Raw genomic sequence first — 19,688 nt, forward strand, 5'->3', positions numbered from 1 at the left:
TACATAAAGTAGCTAAGAGAAAACATTCAATGTAGCCAAAGAATATAGGGTTGCCTAGGGAGAGAGAGAGAGAGAGAGATGTGGGAGGTTGAGGGAAGCTTCCTGAGGTACCCACTTTGGATGCAGAGGGTGTATACGTAGCCCCTCTTTAAGCTCAAGGAAATGAATTAGATGTCGGTGGAGTTATACACAGTGCAGCTCTTTTTCTATCCTCTCTCTTTCTCTATTTATCAATCAGACCTGCTTCATTTTCAGTAGAGGCCCCTTTGGCTTTGACTGGCATCTGAGATGATTGGATATGAAACACAAATAGTAGTTCATACGTCAAGGTGCCACACGCACGCAGGCGCAGATACACACACACACACACACACGTACAACAGTGATGTTCTTGTTTCAATTCTGTCTGTCCTGCTGTCATCATTAAAGTTTCCTTTTCCTTTTTGACATTGTCTTAACAGTGCTGTTAGTACTGGTACACTGACAAGGAGATTTCAGAGGTACAGCCAATGTACCCATCCCTTGAAATAACACAATTCCTAGTCCGTCTGCCAGTTGAGGACTTGTGCATGTTAATCCCCAAAGTGTACTATGTAAACGGTAGATATAACTCTATAATGTGTTTGAATGCACAGTGACATGCCCATGTAAAGTTGTACACTATATATACAAAAGTATGTGGACACCCCTTCAAATTAGTGGATTCGGCTATTTCAGCCATACCCGTTGCTGACAGGTGTATAAAATTGAACACACAGCCATACAACCTCCATAGACGAACATTGGCAGTAGAATGGCTTTACTGAAGAGCTCAGTGACTTTCAACGTGGCACCATCTTAGGATGCCAGCTTTCCAACAAGTCAGTTCGTCAAATTTCTGCCCTGCTAGAGCTGCCCCGGTGAACTGTTGTTGTGAAGTGAAAATGTCTTGGAGCAACAAGGCAGGCCACACAAGCTCACAGAACGGGACCGCCGAGTGCTGAAGCGTGTAGTGTGTAAAAATCGCCTGTCCTCGGTTGCAACACTCATTACCAAGTTCCAAACTGCCTCTGGAAGCAACATCAGAACAAGAACAGTTCATCAGGAGCTTAATGAAATGGGTTTCCATCGCCGAGCATCCGCACACATCACCATGCGCAATGCCGAGCGTTGGCTGGAGTAGTGTAAAGTTCGCCACCATTAGATTCTGGATCAGTGGAAACGCGTTCTCTGGAGTGATGAATCACGCTTTACCATCTGGCAGTCCGACAGTCGAATCTGGGTTTGGCTGATGCCAGGAGAACGCTATCTGCCTGAATGCACAGTGCCAACTGTAAAGTTTGGTAGAGGAGGAATAATGTTCTGGGGCTGTTCATCATGGTTCAGGTTAGGCCCCTTACTTCCAGTGAAGGGAAATCTTAACGCTAGAGCATACAATGACATTCTAGATGATTCTGTGCTTCCAACTTTGTGGCAACAGTTTGGGGAAGGCCCTGTTTCAGCATGACAATGTCCCCGTGCACAAAGCGAGGTCCATACCGAAATGGTTTGTCGAGATCGGTGTGGAAGAACTTGACTGGCCTGCACAGAGCCCTGACCTCAACCCCATCGAACACCTTTGGGATGAATTGGAACACCGAATGCGAGCCAGGCCTAATCGCCCAACATCAGTGCCCAACCTCACTAATGCTCTCGTGGCTGAATGGAAGCAAATCCCCGCAGCAAGGTTACAACATCTAGTGCAAGGCTGTTATAGCGGCAAAGGGGGACCAACTCCATATTAATGAGATGTTCGATGAGCAGGTGTCCACATACTTTTGGTCATGTAGTGTATGTGTGTTCATATGAGAGTGCTTGTGTGTGGTGCATGCCTGTATGTAAATGAGTGTTAGCTGTTAGCTGTTAGCGGCCATCGGACATGCTTGTTGATAGGGGTCACCTGGAGACAGGTCAGAGATCAATCCCTCAGGGGGACTGGGTTTGATTGAAAATGGCACTCATTAGCTCATCAGTGCTGCATCTATGGTGCCCTCTCCGTCTCACCAGAACATTGTTCACTGAAGAACGGTGGCCAGGGCCACAACGAGATGATTACTCGTCATATTTAAGGTAATTAAGGAAGCGGAGGTTGACTGCATATTTAGGACCTACTTTGTCAATATTATGTAGAAAGAAGGAGGAAGAAATCCCGAGGCAGAGTTTGCAGCAGCTCTGTGGCAGGCTTCACTAATCCTTTTGGACTTCAATCGGTCTTTCCATGTCTGAGAGTGGTGAGCTGCCACACAGCACCTCAAATTAAACCCCAACATGTTTGTGTCTTATTCATTGCGGTAGCGATGACTGTGAAGGTTGAATTAGAAAGAGGTTCAATTACCCCTACAGCTCACTGTGGTTTGAAACAACAGTAGTTCCTCCAATAGTCTGGCCTGAGCTCGTTGTAAAAAGGAAATTCATTACGAGTGCAGAGTGAAGCTGTGGACAGCCAGACACATGTGGTGTTCAGGTTCAGGTGGAGCTGTATTTCTCATAACTAATCTGAGTCTGAGGAAGCACTGGTACAGGAAAGACTCAAAAGACTCAGATGTCTGCTGTGTTCAATTTAAATCTCTCTCTCTCTCTCTCTCTCTCTCTCTCTCTCTCTCTCTCTCTCTCTCTCTCTCTCTCTCTGCAGGGCAGTGGTTGGGCACAGAGAGCCGATGCCTGACGACAGTAGAGACAACATCACTATTTTCACCCGGATCCTGGACAGACTGCTAGATGGCTACGACAACAGGCTTCGCCCCGGACTAGGAGGTAGGCTGGTTTGTTGAGCGAAGACACTGCCCACCTCTCCCTACCTCTAACAGAGCCAGACATACTGCTAATAGTGCCTTTTGGGCTCTGCCACACACAATGTGTAGGATTCTCTCTAAGCTGCTGTCTGCCATCCACCACTTTAATAAAACTGTCTTTGAAACATTCATTATATAGCCATACATTGCTTCAAAGAGATCATCAGCTAGCTAGCATATTACCTTTTTGCAATGTCTGTCTGCCTCTACTACCCAAAACTATTAAAGCTAGTTTTAACTTGAAGAATCAATCTGCTAATCATAAAAACCTTCACCAGCTGAATCAGGTTTGTTAGTGCTGGTCTGGGACAAAAGCTTGAACACATGATATGGTGCCCCAGGATCAGGAGTGAAGTACAAATAATATCCATCTAGTTAGAAACAAGCCGCTGACCACTGCCTCTACTGAAACAGAGAGCACTTGCAAGTCCTCTCCTCCCTTCCTCCTCCCTACCTCCCCACATTGACAGCCCAGGCTCACCGAGCCAGGAAGCTAGCCATGGTGTGCAGTGATGGATTTGGAGCTGTGACCTTATGAAAAATTGGGTCCCTTGTCAGCTTGACCTCCATTGATCCTTCAGAGCCATACAGTAGTGTCATTAACAGCTCAGTTTCCCTGATCACAGTGAGAGTATGCTACGTCTCTTCAGATCATGAACATATTGCTTTAAGGAACAGTGAAATTATTGATCCTCCTCACAAGGAGATGGTTATCGCCAACAGAATGCCACAAAGACCCTATTAAAAACAGCAGCTTCTTGACACTTGGCTTGCAAGCCCTGTCTTCAGATCTCAGAGGTCCAGCAGAGCTCTGATTTCCTGCCCACTGGGGACGGCCCTGCCCTGTCTTGGCGGAGGAAGTGCTAATGTAATAACATCATTTAATGATAATGCTACATCAGCTAATGCTAACGCTACGTCATCTAATGCTAATGCTACATCATCATTAGGGTGGTGATAAAACCGTGTGCTAATGATTTTACATTTATTGTGGATTTTTTCAAAATGGAGCTTATTATAAGTGATTTAGAATTCTTAGTCAGAGGTCTATGAGAGTGTGAACATGAAATCCATGTGATGTTTTAAGCTGACAGTGGTGAGCACCCGGCTCTATTCCACCCCCACTAGGATGTATGATAAATCTGTCACCACACTAGCTCTGCCACCTATGCACTTTCCATGAGTCTCCGACCTTCCAGACAGAGAAATTTCAGGTGCCCTCCAAATGTGTTGGACATATTCTGTATTCCAAAGCCCTCGGCATGTGCATTTTGATTAATGGCCAATGTCATGTTGCCAGGGGAACTCTAGATTCCATAGCGGCATGTTCTGGAAGCATTCCATCGGTTTCACTCCGTCTCGGAGCAACGACTGGCAGACAGCCACTCACAGCCTTACATCAAAGCCCCTCGTTCATTTACATCCTGCAATCGATAAAATGAAAGTTAAGGCCTGGCCATGAGGCTCTAATTGGAAACCTTATAAGTAAAAGGTGATTCCCACCACTTCCGTCATCGCATTTAAGATGACTCATGTGCAGCAGACTTTTGGCAGTCTGTCTCAGTGTTTCATCTCCAGTCCTTAACTCTATTCTGAAACTGCACATTTCACCCAATTACACAGGAAATGTTGTTTACCCAGACTGTGCAGATAGGAAGCGCTCCCAGTTAAAGGATTATACACAATAGAGTGCATTAGGATAATGCACAGTGAATAGCATCATCTGACACCAATACAAACAAGTCCCTGTGAACAGGCCTAAATATGATTTTAATGTGGTCCTGCCAACCCTCATTATTCCTGTGATTTCTCATCTCAGTTTGTGACCGTGATAATGATGCAAACACTCTCCCTAAAAACAACCTCTATCAAAGTCTCGCTACCTCCATAGGTTCAGCCTTGTTTGGTTGAGTGGTGAGAGATAAAACATTCATGTTTCTGACTCTGTCATTGGATTTGGTGTTTGGAAAGTGAGCTGACTTTACTAAATTGACATCAACAACCAACCTGAAGTAGACAGAGCAGCAGTACGGCCTGGGGGTCAGGTAAGGACTGGTAACCATCTTAGATGGAGCACACCTCTGTCCCTTAAGGAAGGTACTTAAACTCTACCTATGTCTTCTCCTCGTGTCAAAGCAGAGAGTGTGACGGAGGTGAGGACAAATATCTACGTGACCAGCTTTGGACCGGTGTCAGACACAGACATGGTGAGTGATATATTACTGTACTGTCCGGTGCCCAGATCCTCAGAATGTGACCCCTATAGGACCAGCATGACTTATCAAATAATTCACTCCAAATCTCTTTTTTTGGTGTCATTTATACTATATTTGAGACAAAACTGTTGTAATTATGTAATACATAGAGAAGGAGTTTTTAAGGTAAGGTCACATTGATTGGACTATCCATATCTGTAAACTTAATGCTGCAAGCATCTTTCCCTGGACTGTACTGTATATCGACCATCCTATAGTGAGTGACTGGCTAAACATGACATCATCGGTTATAGGCCATGAATGTGGATGAGGCTAATGTTATTTTAATTTAATGGAACATTTCTAGAATCTTTTATTTCAGCTCATAATACACTGAATAAAAATATAAATGCAACACGTAAAGTGTTGGTCTCATGTTTCATGAGCTGAAATAAAATATTCTAGACATGTTCTATAGGCACAAAAAGCTTATTTCTCTCAAATGTTGTGCTCAAATGTGTTTACATCCCTGTTAGTGAGCATTTCTCCTTTGCCAAGATAATCCATCCACCTAACAGGTGTGGTATATCAAGAAGCTGATTAAATAGCATGATCATTACACAGGTGCCCCTTGTGCTGGGGACAATAAAAGGCCACTCTAAAATGTGCAATTCTGTCACACAACACAATGCCACAGATGTCTCAAGTTTTTAGGGAACGTGCAATTGGCAGGCTGACTGCAGGAATGTCCACCAGAGCTGTTGCCAGAGTATTGCATGTTCATTTCACTACCATAAGGGGCCTCCATTTTAGAGAATTTGGCAGTACATCCAACTGGCCTCACAGCTGCAGACCACGTGTATGGCGTTGTGTGGGCGAGTGGTTTGCTGATGTCAATGTTGTGAAAGAGTGCCCCATAGTGGCGTTGGGGTTATCGTATTGGCAGGCATAAGCTATGGACAATGAACACAATTGCATTTTATCGATGACGAGATCCTGAGGCCCATTGTCGTGCCATTCATCCGACGCCATCACCTCATGTTTCAGCATGATAATGGAAGGCCCCATGTCGCAAGGATTTGTACACAGTTCCTGGAAGCTGAAAATGTCCCAGTTCATCTATGGTCTGCATACTCACCAGACATGTCACCCATTGAGCATGTTTGGGATGCTCTGGATTGACGTGTACGACTGTGTGTTCCAGTTCCTGACAATATCCAGCAACTTCGCACAGCCATTGAAGAGGAGTGGGACAACATACCACAGTCCGCAATCAACAGCCTGATAAACTTTATGTGAAGGAGATCTATCACGCATGAGGCAAATGGTGGTCACGTCAGATACTGACTGGTTTTCTGATTCACACCCCTACTTGTTTTTTAATGTCATCTGTGACCAACAGATGCATATCTGTATTCCCAGTCATGTGAAATCCCTAGATTAGGGCCTAATGAATTTTTCAATTGACTGATTTCCTTATATGAACTATAACTCAGTAACATCTATGAAATTGTTGCATGTTGCGTTTAATATTTTTGTTCAGTATAGAAAGACTCGTGACCCTATACAAATATAAGCAAGGTTTGAAATTCCACAAATTAACTTTTAAGAAGGCACACCTGGTAATTGATATGCATTCTAGGTGACTACCTCATGAAGCTGGTTGAGAGAATGCCAAGAGTGTGCAAAGCTGTCATCAAGGCAGGGGGTGGTTACTTTGAAGAATCTGAAATATAAAATATATTTTGATTTGTTTAACACTTTTTTTGGTTACTACATGATATCATGTGTCTTATTTCATGGTTTTGACCTCTTCACTATTAGAAAATAGTAAAAATAAAGAAAAACCCTTGAATGAGTAGGTGTGTCCAAACTTTTGACTGGTACTGTACATATGTAATATCTTAATTTGAGCCAGTTTGCTACAGCAGGAAAATAATCCTGCAGCAACAAAAAATGTAAGTTATTATGTGGATTATAATAACGGACACATTTTGTAGGGGTTGACACATTTTTCGTAAGGGAGATTACAAAATGGAAATTACAAACTTCAGAAACCTTTTTAAACCTAAAATACACAAGTTTAAAACGTCCTGCATTGCTGGAAAGTTCTCCTGCAACTGGGTGATCAAATTAAGATCCTACACCTGTACATATTCAGACATCCCTTTCCCATTCAGTGACACAAGAATTCAGCTGCTTAGAATTGGAATGGGTTCATTTTAGAGATCAGGAAATTGGTTATGGGGCGGGCCTGGAGGAATCGCATGCCTCTTAATCACACACACAATTGGGTTTGGCATGTAAGATGAATCACCCAAGCCATGCAGCGGCTCTGCTCATTCTGCACAGGCAGGCCCTCATCTACTAATAGTGAGAAGAAATCAGAGTGCAATCGGCTACATAATATGGAGCGTAAACCGTAGTTGAATTACAAAGCAACAATTAGTTAGGTTAACATTATCATAATCATCTTTTGAATATCAAAAGGATTTTGCGAGTTTCTAGAAATGATATAATTTTTAATTAGCAAAAAGTTGGACCGTTTAAAGCCTGGGAAAAAAGATCTAATTAACATCATATGACATTATCTTCCTTTTTCTTAGAGGACAACCTATACCCAGGGCAGCTCACAACTTGGTTTCTCACACATCGTGGTCCAATTACCCATCTGTGTGCCACCCCCAGCCAGTCTTAGGAATCCCCCCCACCTCCCTACCCCCCGCTCCTACCCTCAGGGCCAGTTCTCCTGCGTCTTTACTGGGTCCAATATGCCATTGAGTGTCTGCTCCACTTTCTCCACCATCACCACAGACGGCGAGTAAGAGCTAAAGTCAGGAAGATATTTTGTGCAAAACTCAAATATCAGGCCGATTTAACAAGAACTTGCAAATCCCAGTAAAAGTGTAGAATGCTTACAGCAATTCTGATCCTTTGCCCAATTATTGGCAAAAGATCTGATCTGATTGGTCAAAAGACCAATTATTGGCAAAAGATCAGAATTAGCCTGCCTGTGTAAATGCAGCTTATGTTGTCCACCGATTACTTTACATGCTTTCAGGCCAATCCCTTAAATGTGGGTGACATCACAAAGGAGATGATTGTGGACTACAGGAAAAGGAGGACCGAGCACGCCCCCATTCTCATCGATGGGGCTGTAGTGGAGCAGGTTGAGAACTTCAAGTTCCTTGGTGTCCACATCACCAACAAACTATCATGGTCCAAACACACCAAGACAGTCGTGAAGAGGGCACGACAAAGCCTATTCCCCCTCAGGGGACTGAGAATAGTTTTTGCATGGGTCCTCAGATCCACCAAAATTTCTACATCTGCACCATCGAGAGCATCCTGACTGGTTGCATCACTACCTGGTATGGCAACTGCTTGGCCTCAGACCACAAGGCACTACAGAGGGTAGTGCGTACGGCCCAGTACATCGCTGGGGCCAAGCTTCCTGCCATCCAGGATCTCTATACCAGGCGGTGTCAGATGAAGGCCCTAAAAATTGTCAAAGACTCCAGCCACCCTAGTCATAGACTGTTCTCTCTGCTAACGCACAGCAAGCGGTACCGGAGCGCCAAGTCTAGGTCCAAAAGGCTTCTTAACAGCTTCTACCCCCAAGCCATAAGACTCCCGAACAGCTAATCAAATGGCTAACCAGACTATTTACACCCCCCCCCCTCTACTTACTCTATGTTTATTATCTATGCATAGTCACTAACTCTACATACACTACTGGTCAAAAGTTGTAGAACATCTACTCATTCAAGGGTTTTTCTTAATTCTTTATTTTAACTATTTTCTACATTGTAGAATAATAGTAAAGACATCAAAACTATGAAATAACACATATGGAATCATGTAGTAACCAAAAAAGTGTTAAACAAATCAAAATATATTTTATGTTTGAGATTCTTCAAAGTAACCACCCTTTGCCTTGATGACAGCTTTGCACACTGTTGGCATTCTCTCAACCAGCTTCATGAGGTAGTCACCTGGAATGCATTTAACCCAACTGATTGGCTCAAATGCATTAAGAAGGAAAGAAATTCCACAAATTAACTTTTAAGAAGGCAAACCTGTTAATTAATTTAAATGCATTCCAGGTGACTACCTCATGAAGCTGGTTGAGAGAATGCCAACAGTGTGCAAAGCTGTCATCAAGGCAAAGGGTGGCTACTTTGAAGAATCTCAAATATAAAATATATTTTGATTTGTTTAACACTTTTTTGCTTACTACATGATTCAATATGTGTTATTTCATAGTTTTGATGTCTTCACTACTATTCTACAATGTAGAAAATAGTAAAAATACAGAGAAACCCTTGGATGAGTCCGTGTTCTAAAACTTTTGACCGTTAGTGTACATGTAAATATTTCCAAAATTACCTTGACTAACCGGTGCCCCCACACATTGTCTCTGTACTGGTACCCCCTGTATATAGCCTCGCTACTGTTGTTTTACTGCTGCTCTTTCATTATTTGTTACTTTTATTTAAATTTTTACTTATCAATTTTTTTACTTACACTTATTATTATTAAAACTGCATTGTTGGTTAAGTGCTTGTATGTAAGCATTTCACTGTAAGGTCTACACCTGTTGTATTCAGTGCGTGTGACAAATAACATTTGATTTGATGTTGGTGATGGCTGGAGAGGAGGTGAATGTGCTGCTCTCTCTCTGTCTTTCTCCATCTATCCTTTATTCTATCTTTCTCTCTCTCTCGCTCGCTCCTCTATTTCTCCCTCCCTTTCTCCTCTCCTGTATCCCTATCTCTCCTATCCTGTTTCCCTCTCTCTCCTCTCTCCTCCCTCTCTCCTCTCCTCTTTCCCTCTCTCTCATCCCTCCTCCCTCTCTCCTCTCATGTATCCCTCTCTCTCCTCTCCTTTTTCAATGTTTCTTTCTCTCTTTCCTCTCTCCTTCCTCTCACCTGTTTCCCTCTCTCTCTGTCTCCTCCCTCTCTGCTCCCCTGTATCTGTCTGTGTCTCTGGAGGTTCGCGTAGCTCCGTCTCATTTGTTCCTGCGTCTGCGCTGTCATGGTGTATTCTCCTGTTCTCTGGTGGGCTGGGGTTGACAGGCCTGGTGTCATGAAATTGAGGGCAGTCTAATCTGCCCCAGGTACTGTGTAGAACACTGCTTGACGAAGATGGCAGAGCTTGTCTGGGGGGCTGTCTTGATCCCAACAAGCTCTGTTCTCATTTCACAATCTACTGTGCTGAAAAACTCTCGACACCTGTGGTATCAACACGCTAGGTAGTACTACACTGGCACAGAACAAAGCTTTTAAAAGAGCCTTATCGTCCAAGCATTATCATTTTCACTCCCCTGGAGTTATTTTTGCTTGATTATATAGCATCCATCTATACAAGCAAACAGTTTAGTCTTTTTATGAAACAGGTCCCTTCCTGATCCAGATGGAGTATACTAGGTGGATGTTGGGCTCTACTATGCTCTAGTCTTCCATGCATTATGCCTGTACAAATCTCTCTCCTTCCCTTTGTGGCCTATTTGGCTAGACCAGTAAAGTACTCTCTCTCTCTCTCTCTATGGTTAACTCTTATTTCTTCTGCTGTAATTGGTCCCTATTTCAGCTACCAAATTATATTTTCTGTTACGAGGGAAGAAAAACAACATTTGGATCCAAAATCCTGGGAAGGAACCCTATACAGTGAATGGTCCTCCAAACGAATAAATTAGGTGGAGTTATTTTTCCTGTTGGTGTTTGAGGGTGAATGCTAGGATTCTGTATCCATCATCGTGCCCTTGCTCAAGGGGACGCACGCCAAATAAGTCCTCTTGCAGGAAAATAATAAACAAAGGTGGGTTGTAGGGAGGTTAACTGAGAATTAAAATTGTTGAGACTCCAGTAAAATGAAAAGTGTCCTTCAGGGAAACTCATTGAATGCACTCTGGTAACAATATAATGTGCTCTCACAATAGTACTCCATCTTCTCTCCCAACAAACTGGTCTTCATTTCGCTTTTTGTCACAATATGATCAACTCATATTCAGGGAGGGAATAAGTGTTAAGACAATTTGCATCCTTAATAGGCCGCATCATGAGAGTCTGTATTGTGTTGCTATAGTTACAAGTCATTAAGCCAACTCTCTTAAATCCATGCTGTGTGATTGCAATGCAACTTCAGCTCAGCAAGTATCCCTCATAAAAAATGTTTATGCAGTCTTAGAATAGTTTACTGCGGTTGCTCAGTCATGTATCTATAATGATTCTTTTTGTTTTTACAAACAATAATATTAAATATTCCAGATATTAAGAGATATCAGTACAGTTTACACATCATACATGCATTCCATATTTTCATCCTAAGGTCATTCAGAAGATTAGACTTAACAGATCGAGCCAATTAGAATGCATCCGGGCGAACACCCTAAACGTTTCCAAAGAAAGTAATGGCCTGTGGCAGGAGAGGATGTAATCATCTGGTCTGTTCATAAACACCACAGCTCCATGATTACGGCACAGCAATACCAATGTTCCCAGTTTCCTCACACTGCTCCCTAAGGGCCGCTTTCACCATGTCACATAATTGAGATGGTAGGAAAACGTGAGAGGTGAAGTGGACTCTTAGGAAACACTAAATGCTCCAATGAGTGGCTTATAGGGAAAACATGCAACATCTACGCCCGAGTTCCCGAAAGGGCGGCCCACGGGCTGAATTTGGCTCGCGGGTGGTTTTATTTAGCTCCCCAAGTTTTCTAAGCAAACGTTTTATTCATGAAAGACTGTAAAAACACCAGGTAATCAGCTCCAAGTCATTTTAATTTTGGAAATATGTTCCCAAGTACTCCCACGCATAATAGAAAGTTGTGATTGTATACAAATGTAAGCAAGGTTTGAAATTATTATGTTTTAGTCAAATGTTTTATCTGTTTTTGGCTTCTTGCAGCCGATCTGCAGTCTACAAATTATTTGTAATTCTCTTCTGGTCCCCCAACCCTCCGCTCAAGAAAAAAACGTCCCGCGGCTGAATCTAGTTGATGATCCCTGATCTACAATATCTAACGTAAAAAGCATCAGAACATCTCTCAGATGTGCACATGCTTGTCATGATCACAGTGTTTACCTAACTGTGTCTGATCTACGGTAGTAATTTGAGAACATAATGTGATTCATTATGTGCCCTGTGTGTCGTCTTTATGCAATTATCCATATTCAATTATGCATGAGGAAAAGTGCTTTTCATGCGGTGCTAAAACAAGCTACAGTAGTAAGCATGATGTCTATCAGGGCACAACTAACTGTGATGTTGATCAGTTCCTTGTCTGCTGATCGATACACCACAGGAAATGATTGTGTCATTCTCATTTCCAATCAAATAGTGTTATTGATCTCTGAGATGGGTACTAAGTCAACATGCAAATTATATGGTTGTTTATGTCAATAAAAACGTAATGAGGAAATGTTTAGCTGTCCAAATCATCTATCTATCGCCCTGTTCAATACTGCATAGTATCCACACAGTTTGTATGGAAATGCTGCTGCCTGAACTCTGATTCTCTTGGAACAAATCAGACTGACGTGGTGGCCTGAAACAATCTGCTGCGAAAATCTGTTTCTGCCTCAGAGACAAATATGGAGGAGCTGTTGGAACCCCAGAGATAATGTGTGATTGACAGCACATCACACATGCACAGGTCAGTCCCAGCAGGGGAGAACGACAGAGGAAGTCAGGGAGAAAGAGATTGGACTGGAAAATGATTGAGAGAGTGGGAGAAAGAGAGGAATAATGACTAGCTCTTAATTAATGCGTACATGGGCAAGAAGTCTCCAGCTCATCATTACCGAGCTCAGCGAGAGAGTTGGTCTTAGGGGCAGACTGAAAACAGAAATCAGCCCTGGCATTTCATAGCAAGGAGTTACAGTCAGTGTCAGAATGGGTAATTAACAATAAACTGGTCTTAAATACATCTAAAACCAAAAGCATTGTATTTGATTCAAAGCCTTCTCTTAGACCTAAACCTCAACTGGAGTTGTGCATAAAAGGTGTGACCATTGAACAAGCTGAACTCCAGGGAGTAACATTGGATGGTCAGTTATCATGGTCAAGTCATATTGGCAAAGTTGCTGTGAAGATGGGGAGAGGTATGTCTGTTATAAAAACATGTTCTGTGTTTTCAACACAGATCAACTGTACTAGTTGTTCAGGCTCTGGTCTTGTCCCATCTTGATTACTGTCTGGTAATATGGTCAGCTGGCTCAAAACAAAGCAGCATGCCTTGCCCTTAACTGCTCACACAGAACTAACATCAACAACATGCATGATAGTCTTTCATGGTTTAGGGTTGAGGAGAAATTGACTACTTCTCTTCTAGTCTTTTTAAGAAACATTTGTGTGTTAAATGCCTAACCACTTGTATAATTTATTTGCATACACTTGAAACAGACATACATACCCCACCAGACACGCCACTATGGGTTTCTTCACGGTACCCAAACCAAAAACAGATTTAATGCGTCGCTCAGTTATGTATAGAGCCATGTCATCATGGAATGCTCTGCCACCAGAGGTTACTCAGTTATGTATAGAGCCATGTCATCATGGAATGCTCTGCTACCAGAGGTTACTCAGTTATGTATAGAGCCATGTCATCATGGAATGCTCTGCTACCAGAGGTTACTCAGTTATGTATAGAGCCATGTCATCATGGAATGCTCTGCCACCAGAGGTTACTCAGGCAAAAAGCAAGTTTAGCTTTAAAAAACAGATAAAAAAAAAAAACATATTGTATCACAGCGCCTCTCCTCTGTTTAAAGATCTAATTTAACTGTACTGTATATAAGAATATGTATATAGGAATAGTGTGTAAATATTATTTTTGTTGTCACTTGGTGTATCTCCAATATATAACTCTTATTTGTATTTTTATTTGAAATGTAATGTAATATCTTATATTGTTCTTGTCTATAACTGTTCTGTACTTTATCATGTATTTGTACGTTTTATGTGGACCCCAGGAACAGTAGCTGCTGCATGTGCAGTAGCTAATGGGGACCCCAATAAACTAAACTTGTAACGGGCGTCGTAAGGATTAGACCAAGGTGCAGCGGGAACGTCTATACTCATCTTCTTTATTACATTTAAAAGAAGGAAAAACAAACAAATCACGTATACAAACCAACGACCGCCACTAAACAGTCCTGTCATGTGCACAGACACAAAACAGGACACAACTACCCACAAATCCCATTTTAAAAACACCCCTATACATAGGACCTTCAATCAGAGGCAATGAGGAACAGCTGCCTCCAATTGAAGGTCAATCAACAAACCCTAAACATAGAAGTAGAAAACTAGACTGAACATAGAAAAACACTAACCTAGAACATAGACTAAAAACCCCAGAACACTCTAAACAAACACCCCTCTTACATAATACCATAGCCCAACAAACCCCGAACCACATAAACAAACACCCCCTGCCACGTCCTGACCAAACTACAATAATAAATAACCCCTTTACTGGTCAGGACGTGACAAAACCTAACCCGACTGGAAACAATGTTATTGTTTTCAATTTGGGAGGCACTGAGGAAAAGTCAAGACTACTACGCATAAAACTCACCAAGAGATTAACTCTTCTGTAGGTAGAGGTAACTGAGAGCTCCTGAGGTGCCGAGGGCTGAAAGGGTGCTTGATTTGAAGGCTTCTACAGAGAAAAACAACAGATACATAACCACCATGAGCCGTGCAAGCACGAGGCTCACAAGAGCGGATTGTGCTTGCTGGGAGGGAGGGAGGGAGGGGAGGGAGGGAGGCAGTCTGTCTGCCCGACAGCCACAGAACATAACCACATGCTGGACACCCTTAAATAGAGTGCCAGCTTCCATGGCTGTGGCCTGTGGCCTATGATACACTGTGCATCCTCAGTCCAGGCATCTGCCTGCCGACAGCCCAGAAAGACAAAGCGAGAGGAAGGCGAGGGCAGAATGGGCCTTTATGCGTGTTACCTGCCGCTTGGAGACTGCTGAGGTTTTAAAGCCTAAATGACACATAAAAGAGCAAGCAATATTTGACTGCAATGGACTGTAGGCTAAAGTAACATTACAATAAATACCAGCAGAGAAAGATGTTGATAAACCATAGAAAATGTCCTGACTTTCTGCTATTAAAAGAGAGTTTGCCAATTTTTTAATTCTCATTAGCTGCCCAAGTCAGACTCAGAATTCAGTTCAATTAAACAGATCATTTCCTCAGTTGGTGATTTTGTTACCTGAGGCGTGTTTGTGTAAATCCAGGCCTGTGTGGGAGACAGATAAACACTATGATAATAGCTAACCTTAATAGCCACTTGTCACAAGGTCAGTTCACATTGACTCCTTTTCACTGAAATAATATTAATCTAAACAGAATATTCAAAGCAAAGAAGTCACTATCCAGACCATCAGGATTAGTGGATGTTTTTAATTGTTATGAATAAACAAAATAATAGAGGAAATTAATGTCTTGACAGACTTCATTAGATAGTAAAATGGTGATGCCTCCTTTTGAATTAATGTGCAATGCCATGGTGGCCCCTATTGCGATTACAATAGGAGAGTAACTGGGGAAATCTATGATAACTTTGTCGTCCAGACCATTCCCATGTGAGGAATGCACTACTCTGGAGTAGAGACATAGCATAGGAAGGAACTAGTAATTTCTGTCTCTCTCTCTACGGGCTTGTTCTTTGTAAATAGACTTTTAATGAAGACCCAAGGTTTGAATTGTTGTCCCCAATAAACCACAGGGAAACATACAGATGTAGGATCTTAATTTGAGCCAGCTAGCTATGGCAGGAAAATAATCCTGCAACAGGTTGACCAAATTATATCATACATCTGTAGATTGCAGTGTGCAGACTGCAGAGTCTCTCTTTTTACCTTTTATTTTTTGTCTGTTTTGTCAGGATCCCTCAGACTGTAAACTGGCTTTACTAATTTAGGACTTTGTTGCATTGATATATTTCAAAACAGAATAGTCCATAACCTATCAAAATATCTTTGAAAACTGCACCACACTAGAGACAACCCGGGCACTGTTTGTATCCCTGGCAATGTGAATCCTTTCATGAATAAACAATTCCATGTCAGGATTTGATATGTAAACGTTTTGACATACGATTCAGCCCATGAGTGATCATGCTCTCCTAGAGTGCCGTTTCCTCCATCTGTTATCAACACGTGCACAAAGACTTGCATTAACTAAGGCAGGAACACGTCAGGAACAATCAGATACACTACAATCAGGTTAAGAGTCAACCTTGCGTGTTCGATACAGCATAATTTACAGTACCAGTCGAAAGTTTGGACACACCTACTCATTCCAGGGTTTTTCTTTATTTTAACTATTTTCTACATTGTAGAATAATAGTGAAGACATCAAAACTATGAAAGAACACATATGGAATTATATAGTAACCAAAAAAGTGTTAAACAAATCAAAATATATTTTATATTTGAGATTCTTCAAAGTAGCCACCCTTTGCCTTGATGACAGCTTTGCACACTCTTATTTTATTTTCCACCACCCCCCCTTTGGAGGACAGCAATCTTTTAGTTTTTTTACAGCTTTTTTGCTACATATACATACATTTTACATATACATTTTACATTTACATTTTACATAAACATTTTGCAAACACATTTTACATGCATGGTACGTTTATATAAATCAAATCAAATTTATTTATATAGCCCTTCTTACATCAGCTGATATCTCAAAGTGCTGTACAGAAACCCAGCCTAAAACCCCAAACAGCAAGCAATGCAGGTGTAGAAGCACGGTGGCTATGAAAAACTCCCTAGAAAGGCCAAAACCTAGGAAGAAACCTAGAGAGGAACCAGGCTATGAGGGGTGGCCAGTCCTTTTCTGGCTGTGCCGGGTGGAGATTATAACAGAACATGGCCAAGATGTTCAAATGTTCATATATGACCAGCATGGTCAAATAATAATAATCACAGTTGTCGAGGGTGCAACAAGTCAGCACCTCAAGAGTAAATGTCAGTTGGCTTTTCATAGCCGATCATTGAGAGTATCTCTACCGCTCCTGCTGTCTCTAGAGAGTTGAAAACAGCAGGTCTGGGACAGGTAGCACGTCCGGTGAACAGGTCAGGGTTCCATAGCCGCAGGCAGAACAGTTGAAACTGGAGCAGCAGCATGGCCAGGTGGACTGGGGACAGCAAGGAGTCATCATGTCAGGTAGTCCTGAGGCATGGTCCTAGGGCTCAGGTCCTCCGAGAGAGAGAGAGAGAGAGAGAAAGAGAGAATTAGAGAGAGCATACTTAAATTCACACAGGACACCGGATAAGACAGGAGAAATACTCCAGATATAACAGACTGACCCTAGCCCCCGACACAAAAACTACTGCAGCATAAATACTGGAGGCTGAGACAGGAGGGGTCAGGAGACACTGTGGCCCCATCCGATGATACCCCGGACAGGGCCAAACAGGAAGGATATAAGCCCACCCACTTTGCCAAAGCACAGCCCCCACACCACTAGAGGGATATCTTCAACCACCAACTTACCATCCTGAGACAAGGCCGAGTATAGCCCACAAAGATCTCCGCCACGGAGCAACCAAAGGGGGGGCGCCAACCCAGACAGGAAGACCACGTCAGTGACTCAACCCACTCAAGTGATGCACCCCTCCTAGGGACGGCATGGAAGAACACCAATAAGCCAGTGACTCAGCCCCTGTAATAGGGTTAGAGGCAGAGAATCCCAGTGGAGAGAGCAAGGGCGGTTCGTTGCTCCAGAGCCTTTCTGTTCACCTTCACACTCCTGGGCCAGACTACACTCAATCATAGGACCTACTGAAGAGATGAGTCTTCAGTAAAGACTTAAAGGTTGAGACTGAGTCTGCATCTCTCACATGCGTAGGCAGACCATTCCATAAAAATTGAGCTCTATAGGAGAAAGCCCTGCCTCTAGCTGTTTGCTTAGATATTCTAGCGACAATTAGGAGGCCTGCGTCTTGTGACCGTAGCGTACGTGTAGGTATGTACGGCAGGACCAAATCGGAAAGATAGGTAGGAGCAAGCCCATGTAATGCTTTGTAGGTTAGCTGTAAAACCTTGAAATCAGCCCTTGCCTTAACAGGAAGCCAGTGTAGGGAGGCTAGCACTGGAGTAATATGATCACATTTTTTGGTTCTAGTCAGGATTCTAGCAGCCGTATTTAGCACTAACTGAAGTTTATTTAGTGCTTTATCCGGGTAGCCAGAAAGTAGAGCATTGCAGTAGTCCAACCTAGAAGTAACAAAAGCATGGATTAATTTTTTCTACATCATTTGTGGACAGAAAGTTTCTGATTTTTGCAATGTTACGTAGATGGAAAAATGCTGCCCTTGAAACAGTCTTGATATGTTCTTCAAAAGAGAGATCAGGGTCCAGAGTAACGCCGAGGTCCTTCACAGTTTTATTTGAGACGACTGTACAACCATCAAGGTTAATTGTCAGATTTAACAGAAGATCTCTTTGTTTCTTGGGACCTAGAACAAGCATCTCTGTTTTGTCCGAGTTTAAAAGTAGAAAGTTTGCAGCCATCCACTTCCTTATGTCTGAAACACAGGCTTCTAGCGAGGGCAATTTTGGGGCTTCACCATGTTTCATTGAAATGTACAGCTGTGTGTCATCCGCATAGCAGTAAAATTTAACATTATGTTTTCGAATGACATCCCCAAGAGGGAAAATATATAGTGAAAACAATAGTGGTCCTAAAACGGAACCTTGAGGAACACCGAAATTTACAGTTGATTTGTCAGAGGACAAACCATTCACAGAGACAAACTGATATCTTTCCGACAGATAAGATCTAAACCAGGCCAGAACTTGTCCGTGTAGACCAATTTGGGTTTCCAATCTCTCCAAAAAAATGTGGTGATTGATGGTATCAAAAGCAGCACTAAGATCTAGGAGCACGAGGACAGATGCAGAGCCTCGGTCTGACATCATTAAAAGGTAATTTACCACCTTCACAAGTGCAGTCTCAGTGCTATCATGGGGTCTAAAACCAGACTAAAGCGTTTCGTATACATTGTTTGTCTTCAGGAAGGCAGTGAGTTGCTGCACAACAGCTTTTTCTAACATTTTTAGAGGAATGGAAGATTCGATATAGGCCGATTAGTTTTTTATATTTTCTGGGTCAAGGTTCGGCTTTTTCAAGAGAGGCTTTATTACTGCCACTTTTAGTGAGTTTGGTACACATCCGGTGGATAGAGAGCCGTTTATTATGTTCAACATAGGAGGGCCAAGCACAGGAAGCAGCTCTTTCAGTAGTTTAGTTGGAATAGGGTCCAGTATGCAGCTTGAAGGTTTAGAGGCCATGATTATTTTCATCATTGTGTCAAGAGATATAGTACTAAAACACTTTAGTGTCTCCCTTGATCCTAGGTCCTGACAGAGTTGTGCAGACTCAGAACAACGGAGCTTTGGAGGAATACGCAGATTTAAAGACGAGTCCGTAATTTGCTTTCTAGTGATCATGATCTTTTCCTCAAAGTTCATGAATTTATTACTGCTGAAGTGAAAGCCATCCCCTCTTGGGGAATGCTGCTTTTTAGTTAGCTTTGCGACAGTATCAAAAATAAATTTCGGATTGTTCTTATTTTCCTCAATTAAGTTGGAAAAATAGGATGATCAAGCAGCAGTGAGGGCTCTTCGATACTGCACAGTACTG

At 42.4% G+C, this 19,688-nt stretch overlaps 1 protein-coding gene across 3 annotated transcripts in view; it reads left to right on the top strand.

Moving 5' to 3' along the window:
• Window positions 1–19,688, top strand: part of LOC106563399 (gamma-aminobutyric acid receptor subunit alpha-3) — a 133,144-nt gene that overhangs the window by 46,636 nt on the left and 66,820 nt on the right. For all 3 annotated transcript variants that reach the window (XM_014128918.2, XM_045690027.1, XM_014128920.2), the window contains exons 3-4: window positions 2,651–2,772; window positions 4,947–5,017. In XM_014128918.2, coding sequence (XP_013984393.1) covers window positions 2,651–2,772; window positions 4,947–5,017 — 193 coding nt within the window. The remainder of the gene's footprint in view (window positions 1–2,650; window positions 2,773–4,946; window positions 5,018–19,688) is intronic.

The sequence above is a fragment of the Salmo salar genome, chromosome ssa11 (assembly GCF_905237065.1).
Source record: "Salmo salar chromosome ssa11, Ssal_v3.1, whole genome shotgun sequence".
In the NCBI taxonomy this organism is placed as follows: Eukaryota; Metazoa; Chordata; class Actinopteri; order Salmoniformes; family Salmonidae; genus Salmo; species Salmo salar.